At 37.7% G+C, this 20675-nt stretch overlaps 2 protein-coding genes across 9 annotated transcripts in view; one reads left to right on the forward strand and one right to left on the reverse strand.

Annotated features, from left to right (window-relative positions):
- Positions 1–1351, forward strand: part of LOC136448273 (cGMP-dependent protein kinase 1-like) — a 92344-nt gene extending 90993 nt beyond the window's left edge. For all 7 annotated transcript variants that reach the window (XM_066447607.1, XM_066447606.1, XM_066447605.1 and 4 more), the window contains one exon: positions 280–1351. In XM_066447607.1, the coding sequence (XP_066303704.1) occupies positions 280–375 (96 nt within the window). In that variant the 3' untranslated portion in view covers positions 376–1351. The remainder of the gene's footprint in view (positions 1–279) is intronic.
- Positions 1352–2471: 1120 nt separating this feature from the next.
- LOC136448288 (erlin-2-B-like) lies at positions 2472–13733 on the reverse strand. 2 transcript variants are annotated; one of them, XM_066447664.1, is made up of 13 exons: positions 13637–13733; positions 12803–12901; positions 12107–12210; positions 11625–11671; positions 11228–11289; positions 10214–10339; positions 9531–9604; positions 8759–8817; positions 7899–7990; positions 7252–7341; positions 6518–6597; positions 5682–5843; positions 2472–5367 (listed from the first exon to the last, which is right to left on the reverse strand). In XM_066447664.1, exons 2-13 carry the CDS (start codon positions 12885–12887, stop codon positions 5329–5331), a joined length of 1020 nt encoding a protein of 339 aa, XP_066303761.1. In that variant the 5' UTR covers positions 12888–12901; positions 13637–13733; the 3' UTR covers positions 2472–5328. The 2 variants fall into 2 exon arrangements, with proteins under 2 accessions (XP_066303761.1, XP_066303762.1); XM_066447665.1 differs by lacking the exon at positions 10214–10339 and adding an exon at positions 10394–10519.
- Between the last annotated feature and the right edge of the window lie 6942 nt (positions 13734–20675).

The raw sequence follows: 20675 nt of genomic DNA on the forward strand, positions 1-20675 counted from the left end.
TGTTATCTATATCATTTTTTTAAGGTTCAAATTAAGCAAAATCAAAATTATAGTGAAGTACACGGTAATCATTTACGTCTGATTATTACTCAACGTGGAATTTTTCATTGTTTAGTTCAGTATTAAAATTATCTTTTGTTGTATCTCAGTATTGATGTGTATAAAGATTATATATATAAAGGAATCATAACGTTCTTTGACCGGCCCTGTGCATATGCAAATGTTCAGCATTTCCAACCCCAATATCTTCTCTAAGTGTTACGTTGTTTTTCTTAACAGGTGAAAAATACTACAGACACCTCCAACTTTGACGACTATCCCATAGACGAAGAGGACACGCCCGAAGATTTCACGGGATGGGACAAGGACTTCTAGATTGATCTTTTATAGACATGGCAGAACATATAGTCTATAATTCATAATTTTATTTCAAGATTGAAAATGTAGTAATATCTTGGGTGACCAGTACAGATTAATTTTGTAATACCGCATAAATATGTCTTCAGAACTTTTAACTTTGACTAAAACCTCTTAGATCATGATTTATCAGAGATTTTAGTCTGATCATTCAATTTTGTCCTACTTATGAAATGATTTAGGTAATACAATCAATGTGTATGTTGTTGTTTTCTTGGAAAATTGACCTTTTACTAATGAAACATATTTGAGACAACATCTATGTGGACAAGAAAGTCGTGTGGTAAAAGAATACATGCTACATATTAAAAAAATGAATTGTAAAAACTGACAAGAAAACTGTGTAAAAAATATCCACCGTGTTATAGCAGCCATGAACGGGTGTTGTTATTACGCTCAAAGTTTTCTTAATTTTCAAGCTATAAATTTCCTAAAGAAAATTGAAAACTTGTTTGACACAAGTCTACAAAAGGATCCAGGTAGTGTATATTGCTTAAAGCAAATACAAATAATTCTAAAATGGAGTTTTATATTGACGAGATTGATTCAACGTCGCGTAACTTCAGAAAATACCCACAATAGCAAAACAAAAAGAACAGAGGTATTTACTACGATATGGCCCGTTATGAACAAAGTATCCAAATAGAAAGAAAACAAACATGGCGATCCTAGAATACTGATACTTTTCTGACATTCTGTGTAGGATTTAGCATGTTATTCATGTTAATATACTAAAGTGTGCTGAAATGTGATACATGTATATGTAGATTATCTTGCCATTGTCACACAGGACGTGCCAAATACACATTGTGTGTGTGACGTAGCTTTGGAATTTACATCAAATAGATTTTGTGCGGTTTGCAACGTTTTATGGTAGGCTATGTATGCATGGTTTAGTTTCTAAGAATTTTTTGTAATAAATAATGTATTGTCACATGTTTGGGATTTATACATTGTACCTCTGCAATTGACCGATGATATCATTTTTGGACAGGAGCATGCCAACGGGTTTTTCGTATCAATAATAAAAAGGGGATGCTAAATTTGTTCTAATTTTGATCAGCCAATAAGGCAAAATAAGAAACCCTGGCAAAGAAATGTGATCGAAAAGTCACATCTTTACATGCTATGCCGATAGAGACCCGCCTACAACCAATTCTTGTCTCTCTGATAGGTTTAAAAATTTTATGTTTTTAATACCACACAAATGCCTTTCTAAACGACTGCCTTTTACAAGACAATGTCTGGTCTACTCTTTTTGTACTAAAACATTTCTCCCATTTACTTTCAACACATTTTGGTCATTTAATCAACATCACAATTTGGTGGCTAGAAAGAAAAGCGTATTTCGTTTTGTAAGTACTTTTTAAAGGGGAATCTTTGTGATTTTTTTAAAAGAATTAATTTAAACGTAAAATCAAAACGAATAAGGAATAGGTGAGGGCATGCACATTTCAAGAAACCTTTTTTTGTATGAAAACAATATGCTCTGCATTTGTTAGCATGTCAATATCACAAGCTGTTAAGTATTCTATGTCCCCCATGTGATCACAAGTCCTGGATGTACTCGATATATTGAAATTGTATATTTTGTACAAAAACTAGAAACAATATTAAACAGAGTATACTTATCATTTATCATAACTTTCTGCGACAAGTAAAAAAAAGTTGAGACCAAAATATATATGTTAACAATATTCAGGAAGTTGACTGTGTGCTCACTGTGGAGTTATGTAATTAAAGATGTTTCACAAAGATGCTGTCTGTCTCTCTCTCTCTCTTCTTGGTTGGGAAATAGGTATTAAGGCTCTGCTATTGGCCGTTGCCAAAATGCCCATTACATCATCTCATGTCATAGAGTTATAGTTAAGCTGTAGCAGAGGTTCAAGGCAGACCAGTGTGACCGCAAAGCAAAACTGGAGAACAATTCACAACGGTGCCGCAATGATTTGTCACCAACATGTGCCCCAGCCCAGTGAAGTAGGGGCTGAATGCTGCTTAATCAAATACTAAGAAAAGTATTAGAGAGACATTGCAACAAATGACAGTAAACCCAATTATTATTCGCCTTTATTTATTACACAGAATCCAACAAATACCTTGCCAAATTGTATAGAACACAAGCACACGTTAGAGTGGTTTTATATTATGGTAAAATAATGCAATAGAACAGCGTGTTATATGTACCTGACAAACGGTTTTGAATGAAGAATATTTCTCACACGTCATTTGATGTAATGGCATTGTAATCATGTTTTAGATTGCTACATGTCAACCTAGTAGCAATTGGAACAAAAATCTGATTTTTACTTACTATCATGATAATCATTGTAATAGTTAATGTTTACTGGCCAGGGGAAATGATTACACAAAGTTCTTCATGGCAAGATTGCATGTGATCTCATAGCTTTGAAAGACGTATGGGAATTTTCCTTTCTTGGTGCGAGTATAACATCCTGTCTTTTCAAAAGTATTAGCTTGCCTTTGAGATACTGTTTTCTATAGAAATTCTGATTTTGTTTAGAGAGGACCATTCATACGAACCAACAAACTTCATTTTCTACGTTAAATCCTTTTGGAACAAACCCATTTGGGGGAAGATTGTTAAAAAAACACAACTTTAGCTCATTTTCAGATTAAGACAATACCGCTATGCAATTCCCATACATGTAGGATGGTGTTATACATGTAGGTTATGGTTATCATTACATATAAGTGTTACAAGACTTATTTTGTTCTTTCAAAATCAACTATTCTCATGTATCATTGTACCATCCGTAAAAACGTGTGTGTCCTTAATAAATATATAAATGTATAACATTTTCTCCTGGAAACCAGAAGATGAAACTATCAACAAGCCAACAAAATTATCATATTAAGCACTGTTACATATATTTGTCGGAGACTAGATTAACTCGAAGATACACCAAAATTTAATTCTCCTGACAGCCCGGTCGCATATGTCACAGACTGTGATAGAACCCACCGCGAGATACTGATGTAAGACAGCCTTTTAATTAAAGGAGCCCCAAGCAATTTCAGAAAGTTAAAACTGGAAATATTTTGGAAATGGCAATCTCTATGATATTACATGTACTTGCTCATAATAGCACATTTTTTCTGTCATGATTTCATACTTGGGCCGTTTAAAAAGAGCACAGATTGAAACAAGTGGCATGAGGAGTCCTTTATCAATAAGACCACCAAAAAATCAGTGCCCAGATTTTTAATGAGTTCTCACCACACAACGACATCGCATCTTAGCTTCATGAAGGTCGATATGCAATGAGATAAGTGTAATTCAAACTCATCATTTATTTATAGAGGACTTAGAAAATTGAATCTGAAAATCCGATTTCCAACGTTCTGAAATTCCTTTGGCTCCTTTAACAAGACAATTTTGTACAGCACATGCACAACAGTATCCCCAAATACCCTCAGTGTTTGATGGCACAACGACCATACAACTGTGAATCAGCTCTAGATTGAAGCATTTCTTAAACCACGACATGTTATTATCCTTTCAACAATCACATCAATTCATTAACAATATACTTTATAAGTAGCAGAGACATGCAATAAGCCATTTTCATCAGTGTACGTGACAAAACCATTGGCAAGCAGAAAAAAATGCAATCAACCAAAACCCTTAGCCTCTTTTATCTGGTGAAAATGAACTATTTCTCCTTTGGTTAGCTTAAAATACCATAACATCATAGCTGCCAATATAGTTCCAAACACAATATAGTTATCACTTTTATTGCCGAGTAGAATTGGCAATATAGCACAATTCATTGTAATCTTCTATTAATGATAAATGCCATAACTGTTGGCAAAATTGACCCCAAAAAACAAATGAACAGAGCACTTGACCTAAACAATTGCACCAGCATTTTTGTATAGATTTTAACCTTCTCCCTGCTGCCTAACTCTGTAACCTAATTGGGAATGGGTACCAAATGGCTACTTCTGTGTGATAAAGGTTAAACCCCACCTTGTTTCTTCTATTCATTACTACAAAATCTGGAATTAATTTTTTTTCATTTGATTAATGATAGGAAACGAAAAAAATTCCCTCCAAAAGAATATCTTAAACCAGCTTGGTTTCATGGTCTACATTTCTGCAAGTAGTACAACCTTACTTAAAATCAAATCTTTGAACAAACGTTTCCTTGTGGTTAATGAAAGAAGGAATATAACGAAAATCCATGAAAACCTGATTCATTATTTATCTTCCTGCTCCAAATTCTTGAAAATTTTCTTCAAACTTAAAATTCCCCACTACTTCTTTCTACTACTTCTATTTCTTTTTTTGTTATGATGTTGTTGATTGAATGTTTTTAGGGCTATAAATGTCCCTTTTTTGAACAAGGTATAAAAACGTTTTTTTTATGTCCTAATGTTCTTGGCTCTAATAGTACTAATTCAGACATAGTACAGACTTAAAACTTTGTCCGTACACAAGAAAAAAGTTACTGCAATGAACGTTCAATTGTCCTACTGCAGTCTTCCCCAGAATTAAAGAGACCAAACAACTAGATCACAACTTGATCTTATCGACACTTGACATCAGCGATTGGTCATACATGTAAGTCACTGTTAAAACATGAATAGGTTTGCAATAAGGGGACACTTATAATGGACAATGTTGGATTGTAAAATTGACCAGTCTTACCCCAGAAGTGTAGAAAAATACATGTAAAACCCTGAATTATCTTATCTTCTATGACAGTGACTTAGTTTCTGAATAATTTGTACAAACTTTGTTGAACAAATCTGGGATATTCTAGAAAAAAAAATTACAGAGGATTTAAACTGTACCGGATAGGTCAACTGTTAAAAATCACCCCCCCTCCCCCATTATCACTTGACTCCCATTCTACTTGTTTGTCTACATGTGCATAGTCTCCATCATCTACCGCCACTGCTTTTCTTTGAAGATGAGTCCGCCTGAAACAATATCAAACAAAAGAAATTGTAATCTCGTTAAGCTTTAGATTATCAAGAACATTGTTACCTAATGTCTAGTAATGAACTGAATCTACAGAATACAAATAAGTCATTTACATGACTGTAAACACAGATTTACACTGAAAGACAGTGACTGTCATTCATTGGTCACCGTTCAAAATTCAAAATAACTCCTCCAACCAAAGCAGGTGTTACAAAGATAAGTTGACATTTAAATGGTAAGACTCGTTACAATCATCATACCCAGTATGGGTTGGGCTCTCTAAACCAACCAGAAAGCAGTATTCTCCTACCTGTGGTGTTTTAGAGGCAGCGACAACTTTGGCACCATCTGCTGTTGCGCCATCCTTGGTCTCAAAGAACATAGAGGGGATGTCGGTGCCAAAGTAGAGCTTGGTGTTGGCTGCAATCGACTGGTACTTCATCAGTTCTAAGTACGCAGGAGTGAGCTTCAGCTATAGTGGGGAGATATGGAAACGATCTTATTATTGATAATAATTTCATGAACAGTTTTATTGGGTTGGCAAATCATTACAGGATATTTAAGTTCTTGAACCATTTCCTGAATTTTGTCATGGTTGAAAAACTGTATTATATGCATTGTTAATATCCTTTATAGACATCTACCACATGTAATCTTCTCATTGTGTAATGAACGATCATAGCATGATGTAGTAATTACCTTATTTCATAAGGTGTCAAAGTTAACAAGATCAACTACAGTGTAATCATAAGAGAAAAAAATCTACTTGCACATTGAAAATCTATGCTCTTGGTTCACTTGCTCATGCCCCAGCTGCTCCCCTAATTAACACCAATCTATTTCACATGTATCCGTTTTGTTTCCATGTCTTTCTTTATACTCTTGTTTGTTGATATTATGTCCTATTTTGTATATATATATGGTTCACATTGTAACAGTGGTTTGTATAGTTTTATTTTATTTTATGTTGGACAGAAGCTAGAGAAAGGATCCGTCATGTTCCTTCTGTCCTGTTATTATATATTTTTTGTATCTTAACAAAGTTGAAATAGATAAATTAAAAAGGTATAAACATTTCAAGATTAAAAAATATATACACAGGTAACAAACGAATGTTTCAGGTGATTTAAGGGAGCAAGTACTTACCCGGTTCGACTCGGCCTGTTTGTCAGCTGTGTAAAACTCTGCATCAGCCCTTGCCCTCTGTTTGGCTAGCTCAGTTAGATCTAGAGGACAATAACAACAACAAAACAGAAAATTAGCTCTTTTTTCTTGTGTAAGAATTGTGACAAATTGTGCTGGCTGTTAAGAGCAAGTACTGTACTAATAGTTCAAGTAGCTGTAATATACCCACCAATCAGAGCAATCGTAGATTGGCCACTGACCTGGATTGCTATTATAGTGGTTTTCTCTCAACAATGTAGCATCCATGATAGTGACTATTGTTCACAACAGAATGTTATAGAAAAAAAAGTAGCTGTAATACAACCAACAATCAGAGCAAGTATCTGCTATACAATCCACCAATCAGAGCAAGTAGCTGTAATAAAATCCATCAATCAGCTTAATCCTAACTAATTGGTTTATTCTCCCTTTAAAGGAAGAAAAGTAAGAACTGGAAAAGTTAGATTTGCAAGCAAGCAAGCACTTAAAAAGACAAACTACTGCTGTTTATTCCTACTCAAACACATTCTTACATTTTGTATATATATGCTGACCAGCCCCCTCTAGCACTTGCAACCTCTAGTAACCATGGTGACAGCCGTCTGGTTCAGGTTGTTGACATTTCTTTGAAATGGAAGAAGAAGAAGAGGAAAAAGGTAGCAAAAACAGTGTATCTTTCCCATAGGTAAACATAATAGATACATCCTAAGTCTTACCCTCAATCTCAGACATCCTCTTCATTGTCTCCTTTTCCATGACTTTCTGGTCAAACTGAATCTTGGACACTTCCTTGTGCTTCTCAGCCTCTGGAGAAACGAGGAAAAATCAATGTGTTTGTCAAAAAACAAAGTATTTTACATGTACATTTGTCAGCTCTGTAGTATGTTGACTAAAGACCGACTTTCATGCTCACAAAGCTGATGATGATATACATGTAAGTTGCAAGAGATCAAACAGTCTTCAATACAATGATTTTAAGAGCAATGACCTCTTTGGTCATCAATGCATGTTGATATCAATAATAGTTTTGTAAAGGTTTTGCATCTATCATATCAAAACTGCTAATGTTGCTGTATTATGCAACTAACATCAATTTACAGGTACTTATCCTCTTCATCCCATAAGAATGTGATCAGTTTCCTCAGCTTGGGCACATGTTCTACTACGTGTAAATCATGGTCTTAGAAAAGTAATTCTTTTTGATGGCAAAGTTTCTATTTAAGATCTATCATTTAGATAAACCAGTGTCTGCATTTTTACATCAGGAAACATAGAACATTACATGTATCTACTAGGTAAGTACAGAATAATCATCAAAATTTAAAATATAACGGTTAGTAATATAAACAAAGTCTAAATTTACCAATAATAGCCTTCTTTCTCTCAGTCTCTGCCTCCTTTTCTATAACCTTTTGTTTCTGGATGGCAACAAGGAGTTTAGTCTTCTCAGCCTCCCTGCAAAGAAGTGAAATATGACATCAAAGTCCCTTAAGAAAAAAAGTCATCACAAATAATCATGAGCTTTAGTACCAAAGTAGCAAAGACAAAGCATCCAAGCAACACTTTGTGTAAGTGTTTAACAAAATTTAGCAGTATTAGTTTTCAAGAAGAAATTGTCTCATATCTAGGCAACAGAGCCTACCAAAGAGTACCTACGTCAGTAAAAGAGCCACATAAGACTGGTTTTAATATGCACAAAGATTTACACAAAAATAACAGAAGCAGTAACTTAAGTAAGGTCAAGAGAGTTTAGATGAGATCTAGAATCACTGTATGTAAGGAAAAGAAAAAGCCATTTTCCCTAGCCTCTATGCCAGGCTCAAGATGTGGCTGGAAAGAGTAGAAATTGGCATACTGAATTTATCGGCTGGCCAACTCCACTTGTATGTTATCTGTCTATTGTCTATTTCTAATCTTTCCAGCAACATCTGGAGCCTGCAAGAGGCACAGTACTCTGTGTGTAGTTTTATCAGGTTGGTAAGTCAATGAATAAAATGACTCTTTGCACACAACCAAGTATTTTATTCCACTGAACCAAGTATTTTATTCAACATTTCGGTCACCGTCTGTACTTTCCTCAGGGCAATTCTGACTGATTCACTTTGCACTGCAGCATAGGTGTCGCTGCTCATAGATGCGGTCCCAAAACTATGAGTATGACTGTGTCTCAAAGACATAGCTCAAAGCCTTGAAGTTCAAACTGGCAAATGAAGTTCAACTTACATCGCCTCATAGTTCCTCCTGATTGCTTCTGGGATCTTTGGCTTAGTCACTCTGACTGCCTGTAAACAAACAAACAAACATGGACAGTTCAATGTAGCGCAAAATTTGTTTACGGCTAATTTTTTTGTTGTTGTTGAAATTGGGCTTCAGTGTGTAGTAAAAGGCTCATATTAACCTGTTACCGTATAACGTTATAGCATTGTCACTGCATGTGAACTGTACTAACTTTTCATGTTCTTTTATAAAGTTTTAAAGCTGTACCAACTATGCCATGGATACCTTGACATTAGCTTATGGATGGCACAGTCTCAAGAACGTAAAGATACATGATGTATCATGTTCTCCGGCACTACAGATGACTCAAAGCCAGCCAATGTTGCAATACAGTTCAGCCCCCAAGGACAATACACCACACTGGAATGGGTCCCGTGTCAAAGCCATCGCTTCAGAGCACACAAGAAAGATGCATGCTATCCATGATGATTTGCTTACAATGTCAGTCTAACTCAACAATATTCAAAACACATTACCTACAAAAATTGCTTTAAAATGACAGCCATTGCAAATTTCACCCAGGTAAGCATATGATGTTTCATACAGTTATAATATATAATCAACTGAATCTAGTGTAAGATTTCTTTGTATCAGATGATGATTTTGATGATAACAATGATTTCCCCCAGAAGTGCCAAAGATGGCTTAGCTGGCTCCCCCTTAGCTGGCTCCCCCTTACAGTTAACAAATGAACTGCAGGCAGCCAAATTGTCCATACCTGCACGAAGAGCCCTGGTGCCATCTTAGTCAGGTCTGTCTGCAGAGCCAACTTCAAGTTTTCATCTATCTTATCTAAAATAACAAATATTGATGATCATAACTTTGTGTGTGCTCATGTAATACACGGATTGCATATGAGAAGAGAAGTACATATAATCACATATATTGTATAATGTTATGTTCATGTTTGGTAAAATAATAACAGTGTATTACACAGTTTTTATACCAGAGGAACATGACCACGATCTACATGTAAGCAATAGAATATTCACAGTGAATAACAATAAAAAAATGGTTTTGGTTAATCATAATGCATTAAAAGTATGTATTGGTTTTATAGATACAATTGTAGGGGAAGTTGTGTTATGCAACATACCAAACTACTTAACAACAGACATGCAACATATCAAAATGCTGGAACATGACGCAACAACAGACATGCAACATACATGGACCAAACTACTCGATACACACAACAACAGACATACAGCATACCAAACAACTTGACTAATAATCGACATGCAACATACCAAACAACTTGACTAATAACCGACATGCAACATACCAAACTACATGACAAATAACTGACATGCAGCATACCAAACTACTGGACAGATAAGCGACATGCAACATATCAAAATGTTGGAACATGAATACACAACAGACTTGCAACAAACATACCAAACTGCTCGATATAGACCTCCTGCAAGCTGTGGCTGCTACAGAACTGGTTCAGCTCGTGGTGAACCTTGTTGAAGATTAGGATCTTGTCGTAGTCCGTGGTGTAGTCCTTCACGGTGGCATGCACTGTGCAGGTAACACAAGAGGCAAAGATGTAGCACTCATGTCATGCCTACTCACCAAAGTACTCGATGTACACTTCCTGTAAGGTGTGGCTACTGCAAAACTGGTTCAGCTCGTGGTGGACCTTGTTGAAAATGAGAGTGTTGTCATACTCCGTGGAGTAATTCTTGACTGTCTCATGGACTGGAAAGGACATAAGGGAACCACATACATACATTTGTTTATGAACTATGAACACTGAAATAATCAGTCATGTTCTTCTTTAGTCAGATTATTCTTGTCCCCATACCAACTGGAAAAACATATAACAGTCAAGTTGCGTGTACTAATACAGGGTTTTTTCTAGAAAAATGAAACAAGGGGGAGCACACACAGGCAAGGGAGCGAATTCTATGTATTTATGGAAGAATCGATCGCTGAGTGAAGGCTGTCTACTGGGGATTAGTCTAAAATCTTAATTCGACAAGGGGGCGTTGGGCTGAAACAAGAGGGTGCAGCGCCCCTCTTCCCCAATTTAGATGAACCCCTGCTAATACTACTAAATCCCTACAATAAGGTTTGCCAGACAAGCAATTACATTGACAGCTACATGTACATACTATATTACACAGCTACTGCACATACATACTATACATACATAGTTACATATACTGTGCTACACACACAAGAGCATGTCATAACAATTTCTGATAATAACTCATTGTATTGTATGGTATTTATATAAAGCAAAACTGGTGAGACATGTAAAGGGCTTTTATGCCTCTCAAAATATGAAGAAAACATGATTTGTAAATGGTAGAACTGCAAATGAAATCCTGTAGCACTAGACTGTCTAGCTTATTTGCATGTACATGGATGGGAGGGCCTAAGAGGGACCCTTGAGGTACACACCATGGTCAGGGCTCAGGATATTGACAACCTCCACCCTATCAAAGTAGATCATGACTCCACCACTGTGGGCAGAAGAAGGTCATGATCAACAAAATGCAGACTTAAGCATATCAGCTGAATACAGAAAAATGAAAGTTGTAAATGTATTTTTCTATAGTTGATCAAACATGAACATTGCCAATTGAAACAGTACTCTACTGTAGTAATACATTCTTGTAGAGATACAGTATAACAGCTACATGTCTATACACTCAATACTAAAACAATCATTCATTAGTACTGTGACCTACATACGTATTACAAAATAAACTCAAAAAAATTGTTGCAAAAACATCTGTGACTCCATCAAATTCTGAGATTTGATATGATAAAGGTATTATAATAAAACAACACTAACCTTGTTCCACATGGAACATTCTTCACCTCATCAGTTTGTAAGGTTGTCTGTATGAATAAACAAAGAAAATTCATGTACATTGTTAGCAAGGTGCAATTCAAATTCAATTGGTCTGGCCTAATACTACAAGGTATTGAATTTGAACTTAGCTGTACATGATGTATATGAATGTATGTGGAATACCCCAAGCAAAGGAAACAAAAAAAGCTAGAGAGTGGTTTGAACTCTGACACTAACTCTGATGACCTACATGTGTAGCATAGATAATGACAGTGATTATGGATAACCATTTTGCAATTTTTGGTATTTGATGTACAAACATAGTTTTGCTTTGTACCCGTATACATTGTTGTATTGTTTGTATATCATGTACCCAGTGCCCCTTTGAAAAGCAGGCAGCCCAGTGACACTAGGTAAGAGGTCCAACCTGGTAAAAGAAAACATAAATGAATAAATAAAAAATGGAGAAAAGCTCTTCTAACCTGAACAGACTTGACAGTTGTGATATAAGGTAGCATGATGTGATATCCGGGCCCAGAGGTAGATGATAGGAGAGCCCCTCCCCTGTAGTACACACCCACATGACCTGTAGGAATATTAACAAAAACAACATGTTAACAAACAAAACAAACATAATATTTCACACTCCTCCTTCTCTCCACCAACATAAAATTATGGTGAATAGTGAAATATTTCTGTTGTTTTTTCTTCAGCTGTTTTGGGGGTAAGTTCTTAATGTGAAGTCATATCATAACAAGGAAAACTTACTTCTGTCTTACTACTGTACTACTGTATATTGTTTCAGCAAACAAACATGACACTGATAAAACACATTTCTTTTCCCCTCCTATCGCAAAATTAAGTTCCAAAAAACTTCAAACATTGATTTACAGTATCTTCACATACATGTACATTTTTGTACATCTATGGATATTGAATCACTGTGTCTAAGACTATTTTGGAACATACTATTAATACTATATTATGATACATAGGGCACTACATGTAACTTGGATGGAACTGAGGACATAGTGATGGTTTTGGTGCTTATGATATTATAAAATTGCATTCTGGAAGTTGAAGCCCCTAGAATGTGAAACTGAAATGTCAAATTTGTATTTCCAATGTATTTCACTTTTTAGTTGGACCAAATCATAATACAAATGATTTGCACCTACCTTCCTCTATCTTGTGAATAGAAAAGTTGAGTGACAATGAAACCAGTGCAATGATCACTGCAGCCACTGCCCCTGCATTAGCCATGATGTTTCAGATTCCTGCAACAATTGGGGAAAAAATAAAGCAGAATAATGAATCATAAGATATTCATTTTGGTATAGCCCTGATCAACTATATCTCAATTTTAACAGGACTGTCTTGACTTAAGCTTTTACGTTATGGTAGCTTAGTAAAGGGCACCAGTAGCCTGTGAGTCCTGCAGGGGAGGCTAGTTTGCTAGATATTTAGCACATGGGAGGAAAGGGAAACTCCTACCTGAACACTCCTGGTAGAGTACTATGAATGAATTACTGCTAAAAAGTGCACCACTATAATATAGTACATGCAGGTGTACGTGGTGACTTCATATTGAGCCACGTCATTTTGGTATTGTCTAACGTTACATGCATGAGTCAGAGGGTACAAATTTCATTTGTATGCCCCCCCCCCCCCAAGCTCCAGATAGCTTAATTAAGAGTATATAATAAGACTTTCCAAAGACACCCCCCCCCCACAAAAAAATGTCATCGTTGCATTTGTAGAGAACAAGAAAAATGTTCAAACATGTTCTACATATTGTTTTGCTATCTGTGTGGTAATATGGGCGTGAACGTGTTTCTCTGGTTTCATTTTCTCCACGCCCCCCTCCCACTACACCAGCTTTCCACCGCGAGTTCTTCACTTTTCTTCTTTCCCACGTCTCCCTACGCACATAATACACCAACCTGCTTCGTAATCGCTTGTTTATGAAATAATGTGAGGAATAGGAAGCATATTACATGTCTTTTGCCTACCTTTTTCAGCAGTTCGGTCGAAAATTGGAAAATCGCTGAACAGGTTTGTTGACCGGTAAGCAGCGCGACATTCGTCTACAAGCATTCATGATCATTCATGCTATCACTTATTCATCACTGAGAGCCACTTTTGAAACGTATGGTCAGACCAATACCATAAATCTGGTGAGAGGAAAATTAATGCATTTTCTAACGTGAGTATTTTCTATATCATTCGGCACTTTTAAGAATATTGTACACGTGGAATATTATTTGATAAGAAATGTGGTAGTGTATTTATACACGCTGATTCTGACTATTATTGGGATTGATAGGGCGACGTTCAACAGCGCCACTAGCGAAATTCTTTGTACAAGCAGGGAGCTTTAAACGGTTCATAAAAATTGAAAGATTCTTAAAAGCTCATTAGTTCAAGGCAGGTATCGTAAGAGCTTCACTGAAAGGGAAAATATCCTTTGCCAGGTACGTAGACGTATGTGAATTTGTATTACAGCCTAGTCTCAAGATAACCCAAGGAACTCGGGAAAGTGTTTGTCTGGAGGTGGTCGGCTTAGTCGCAGCTGTGTGACCCGACATTTTGACAATAAAGGTCGCGGTAAGTCGGACATCCTACTAAGCAGCGCCACTATACAGATGCCATATAAACAAAATGTCATATCCAAAATTGAATAGACTGCGTTAACCCAATGTTTTAAACATGGAGGACAAAAAACGCATTTTCCGGATGAAAAAAAGTTGAAGAACCCGAACGGTTTAACAGATACGGTAATAACGGCAGGCACTACCCCTGTTGTCAAACTTTGTTTTGCTAAAGTCACCTAACCATATAACGTTACCATCAAACTTTTGTTTTGTTTCGTGAAAACGGAAGTAACGTTACATGTATTGTAAGCAGTTAGTACTAAGTATGTGTATTTGTTTGCTTGTAGTCGTGTGTATACGAATGTCCGCAATTGGCATTTGAACGCTACGCACGTCGGAGACACAGGAAGTTAGGTCAAAGTTGCCAGAAAGGTCACAGAAAGGTGGCCCCAGTACGGAGTTACTCGTATCCTCATATTTTTCTGACTTGTGGAGTTGCAAGAAATACAGTTCAGGAGATGGTAGAACTACTCATTACTCAAACATAACAGACAGTCCACTGGTACCGAGTTTTTAAATTGTATATTATTGTGATCATTGTGCATTATGTCTGTGCATTGCATTTGCATCCAGGGAGCCTGAAAACAAGTCAAGGACTCTTGTAGGACCTTGAAGCATGAGGGAAATGGAAGCAAGCCCACCTGCGGCTCTGCGCTGCGCATTGATGTCCTAAATGCAGCAAGCACAGTGTATTGGGGATCCCATAATGTGCTTCCGTACTCTGGAGTGAATCTTGCTAGCAAAGCCATGTAGGCTGCTTCCTTAATGATGGCTTTGCTGATATTGCGGCGAATCATTGAAGCCAAGGCGATTGGCTCTGTTGGGGATCAATGCAATTAACATTAAGGGGCCCCGCTTCAAGTCCTTGGCAATGCTAGTTAGAGTCATTCATAAAAAGTTGTAAGATCTAGTATGTTTCGAAGTTTATAGCCTGCCTATAGCTAGATGGATTTTCTATATGTTGTGCCTCTGTTTGCAAGATGACATTTGGTTCTTTTTCGTGAGGAATAAAACTTTTCTTTTATTTGCAAATTCACGCCCGTAGGCTAATTGCAAGGGTAGATTTTCGCGAGGAATTAACAGGGCAAGCGTGGAATTTGGAAGATGTTACTGTAAGCTAAGCTTTTATGAACAGATGTACAAAGTATGCTGTCATAATGTCATACGGTGCTTTTGTATTTGGAAGGTTATTTCAAAGGCAGGGCTATTTGTATGTAGCCTGAGTGCCATCTTTTTTTTTTTAATGCTTTTTGTCACTTTGGGGCGTCACCCATGCGTGGCCCCGTTGGGCACCCTGTGGCTACTGGGCTATTTCTGACCACGGCCGGGGCATTGGAATTTTTTTAACATGGATATAAAATCAACGCGGTACCCGGTAACAAATAGGCGCTATGACCTAATCGTGAGAACACCGTGGAGTGCGTTTCCAGTGTCCGGCAGTCCACCGGGACAAATTTGTGTCTTAGGTGCCCGCCCGGGGCTACCCCACCTATACGGGCACCGGTGCAGACCGAAGTAATCTCCAAGCAGATCTCCACGGTGCCAAAATCATACAAGCTAGCCAGAGAAGCTCCAGTCAGCCAGAGAAGTTGTCAGGCACCGTCAACCCGGGTTGCAATAAAAACTCCTTCTGCCAGTTGGATACGGTCTTTGCAACCGTTGGGTCTGCTTGGAGACTAGACCGAAGCACTACTGTGACTCCCATACTCAGGAGTCCTGGTCGTCCATGGCTACAACTTTTCTGTAACCGAGTTTACGTCAAAACATATTATTGAGCTTGGTGAACGTGGGCTGTGGAGAAATTCGCATGTATGCTATTAGATCTTACTGGAGTCAACAGACGAGCCTGGAGACAGATCTCCATCTTCATTGCTACCTTGTCCCCCGAACGACCTGGAGGTCAAGGGACTAGGTAGGTAGGTACTCACTAGGTAGGTTGGAGTCAACAACATTTGCTTGCGTATTTGTTAACTTTTAGAAGAATCTGTTTTTGTCAAAACAGTCATCATTGAGCTTCCTGAAAGTGGGCTGTGGCAAACTTCACACGTATGCCCTATGATCTTACTGGAGTCAACAACATTTGCTTGCGTCTTTGTCAGTAACCTTTACGCGCGTGTTTATGTCAAAACAAATCATTGACCTTCCTGAACGTGTGCTGTGGCAAACTTCTCACGAACATGTATGCCCTATGATCTTATTGGAGTCGACAACATCTGCTTCCGTCTCTATCAGTAACCTTCAGAAGCTTTAAGCACGTGTTTATGTCACAACGCATCAATATATTGAGCTTGCTGAACGTGGGCTATGGCAAACTTCGAATTCGTACGTATGTTATCTTATATAAGAGTTAATAACATCTCTGCTTGCGTCTTTGTTGAACTTTTTAGAATCACATATTTTTCTTACTAATGTGGTTCCGTTGACGTAATGTTTCATATTTGAACAGAAATGAACATCTACCTACAGTGTACGCCTTTTTTAAAAACGTTTCAGATGCAAGTGTTTTTCACTTCAACCGGCTGCTGTTGACACAAAGTGGTACGTTCATGTGTGATCTTACAAGTGCACAACCCCAACACCTGCTCGCTATTTTTCCACTCAATTATTTCTTAATGTCAAATGTAAAATCTTGCTGCGAGAACACTGGGCAAGGCCATATATGGTAACCAACATGCGGATGCGTCCGTGCACCATGTGGCTAAACGAGAATCAAGCTATTAGAGCGTTAAACTTTGAACAGGATGATAAGGTCAAAGGATCTGGGGCGCATTCTACCGGGAGATTACCGCATGCAGTGTCGATCAACGATAGTAAAGTAGTAGCTATAGCTGTTACTCCATTTTAAAATCACCGGGCTTCAAAGCTTGGTGTCGCCTATCTAGCACTTTGACTAATGTTGCTTCTGGCTTTTGGTTTCACGACTGATTGATTTTTAGACGTCTGTGTTTCGTTATCGCACGAAGACAGCGTAGACATTATCTTTTTTTTCGTTGTATATTCATCTATTTAAATATATAATTCATACAATTAATTTTCAGTCGTCGTAAACATGGTCTACGAGAGGATGGAATACTATCTTGTGATGAATTTAATACTCCTTCCTCTCGTAGATCAAGTTTACGACGATTGCAAATTAGCAAAGCTTACGGCAGTTAGTAGGAGATGACACACATGTAACCATCTTTGAAGTGAACGAAAATCTATATAGTCAGCGCAGCCACAGCTTGATCATGAGTTTTCTGAGATGCTCATTAGGAGTGATATTAGCTTCATTGTAGACATTTCAGGGATTGTCAATGACTATTGCGTAGTTCCTATGCTGATAGCTGAAACTTCCTATAATTAGCTACCTGTATGCTGAGGTTGCCACACGCACGAAATGATTATGATATAGGTTGTCATTATGACATTTTCTTCTCCCGTGTGTCATGTGCAAATCTTCATCTGTGTAGCATCCTTATAATTATCATCATTGGAACACAAGTTGAAGTTCAGTACAAGAGTTCCCACCATACATCTCTCAAAAAGAGAAAGAATGGGGTGGTGTCTTTGGCAAAGGAGTGCACAGTCGTCCACGAAATTATGAGAACTTACTGTTAGACAGTAGTGCGAGCGGTTACACATGTGCACTATATGGCCGGCCAACAGTCCTCTTGCGGTCTCCATCAAGCCTTGCTACGGAGGTACGGTTAGTAGAATTCAGCAAAAATGGGAATAATTGTCCGCGCGAAAGTCTATAGTGGCCAAACTCCCCTGGCATACATTCTCCCTATGCTGTAGCCAGTGTAGTGAGCCTGGTATAGAGAATACACGTAGCAAACCAGTACCTTTCCCCTTATTTTTTAAATCTATTTCCTTTTTCACTGGTCAAACAGGGGTAAACAGACAATTTTAAAGACAAGGTGACGACACACTCAAGTTGAGTTATCTTATATCGGCACCGCCATCAAACAAGAACAAGAATTTAACTTAACTCAAGATACATTGATAAACATGCTGACAAATAAATGTATGAAATTTCAACAACGATTATGAGAAATATTTTGGTCTTTGATATCGCAAATCCTAGCTCTAATTTTCTCAATTATTTCTCTGATAGACGTTCACCGTCAGAAAGAGAGTTACACTTAGTTTACACCGCAACTGTTACCTCAGCTCAAACTAAAAGTTCAAGGTCTAGCACAGCACTCGAGTTATAATATTGTTATTTAACATGTCAGATTAGGTATGCTGACAAACTTTTACATTACACAAACAGCTATGAAAGTTACGTTAATTTTGTTAGTAGTGATTGATTACTTCTCATAATCTATAATGGTGTGAAAACATACATTCATCAAATAGTTTTAAAACTATCAAATATTCATTTGTTTTCGTATCATTCACCTAAATCGGCGGCAATCAGTCTTTTTTTCGAGTTGTTGTTGTATTTTTAGCGTTGGTATCCTCCCTAGTGAAGCTTTCCATCAGAGCTCTGTTACGCATAACCATATAGGATTAGTCTCTTGAGTACTATTAGGAGCACATACACACGTACGTGGTCCAAGCAACACGTTTACAATTATCTAAACAGCGTGTCGTACAGACTAGTAATTGACGAGAAGTCAACGAATAAACTTTTTCACTTCAACGGAAAGAATTCTGTATAGTTACGTGGAAATAATTGATCAATTAAAGTTTACGGTTCACTGCTTTTGATGACAAGGTCACATTCATAACACTATATATTTCGAAGGAAATTGGATGTCCTTGTAGCTCAGTTGGTGGCAACCTCACAATTGAGCTCCTGGTTCCAATAAGTTGCTACAATTAACATGTAGACCCCGGTTCAATCCTGGGTCAGAGCATCTCGATTGTAATTGTGGCTGCACCCCACTTTCGGAAGGGGCGTGAAATGGGGGTCCCATGTTCAAGGAGGTTCATCATGCAAGTTTAAGGGGAAGGGCTAACAACCTCTTCATTTAAAAGTATACCCTGCTATTGAAACAGCAAGGAAACTTGCTGCTCTATGTGCACTACAAGGTTCTGACAAACGATTCCGAGTGATTGTATTGTATTGTATTGTATTGTATTGTATTGTATTGTATTGTATTGTCAAAAAGGCAGTTATATATATCGAGTTGATCATGACCGCCAGACTGCACAGACGTAAAGTTTGGATAAAATCAAATCATGTTTTCATCATTGGTTGTTCAGAGATTTCTAAAAAAAAAAGATAAATAAATAAATGAGGAAGGCTAAGCGTAATGCATGTACTAGCGAGATAATACAGTTAATGACCCACCGAAAAGCAAGGATCTATCGCAATCTCGGTTTCCGTCGCAAGACAGGCGCCGTATCGTTTTCCCGACACATTCACGACTGTCTCGAGAATATCTTCAACTTCCTGTCGTAGACTCATCGTACGACGAATACACGTGACTTTTGTTGATACATTGACGAGCTCCTTTGAGTTGCTGGTTAAACTCTACTGCCACAAATTAACGTGGAACAAGAGCTGAAATTTAACGGTTGACACTTCACTGTGTGCTCTCTCAAATGATACAGATTGAAAACAAATCACTGCACGGGCTTGGATCCTGACGTATCCATAGGGGATTTGGAACCTAAGATCCAAAATAATCCGAACGGATCCGGGGCTTGTACTTGCACAACTCATGTATGTACCTGCATTGACCTGCACAACTTGATGTGGATGTCTCCCAACCTGCCCCGAAGGAAATGAATTACTCAGCCTCGTCATTTCAGTATTGTTTAGTATTTAATGGCTTTTGAATGTTGAAATTCATACTATCATTCACAGTTCAACATTTCCGACTTCACAGCCCTTTAGATACAACACTGAAGAGATGTGGCTAAAAGTAATCCATTTCCAGGCATCCACATATTGGGACTCAATATACTACTTATAGCGGGTACATTTGAGTTGCGTAAGTGAAATACGGCTAGCCTGAGTGCCAGCCTTTTTAGCTTCCGTCCGCTACCCTAGCTCCGCTGCGCTACCCAAGCTCCGCTGCCGGCCAGGAGCGGTGCTTGGGTAGCGTACGGAAGCTAAAAAGGCTGGCACTCAGGCTAAAATACGGCCCCGTATACGGATAAGTCAGGATACGTCAGGACCCGGGGCCATTTCGTGCAGTCGTCTTTTTAGTAGTGAACTATTCGTATTTTTGCATTACTACGTGTTTACATGAAGTGGGACACAATCGAGATACAAAGATCCAATAATGATTCCACTGAAAGTCATAGCTTCTGCAACAACGCTTTTATTCTTTATGGTAGCTGAGGCTTATCATATGTCTGTTTACGACGAAGACATACTACTGGCAGTCTGAAGAAAATGTTATATAAATACATATCAGATCACTTTTTACACATAAAGAATATAACCTTACAATGA

The sequence above is a fragment of the Branchiostoma lanceolatum genome, chromosome 14, assembly GCF_035083965.1.
Source record: "Branchiostoma lanceolatum isolate klBraLanc5 chromosome 14, klBraLanc5.hap2, whole genome shotgun sequence".
NCBI lineage: Eukaryota > Metazoa > Chordata > Leptocardii > Amphioxiformes > Branchiostomatidae > Branchiostoma > Branchiostoma lanceolatum.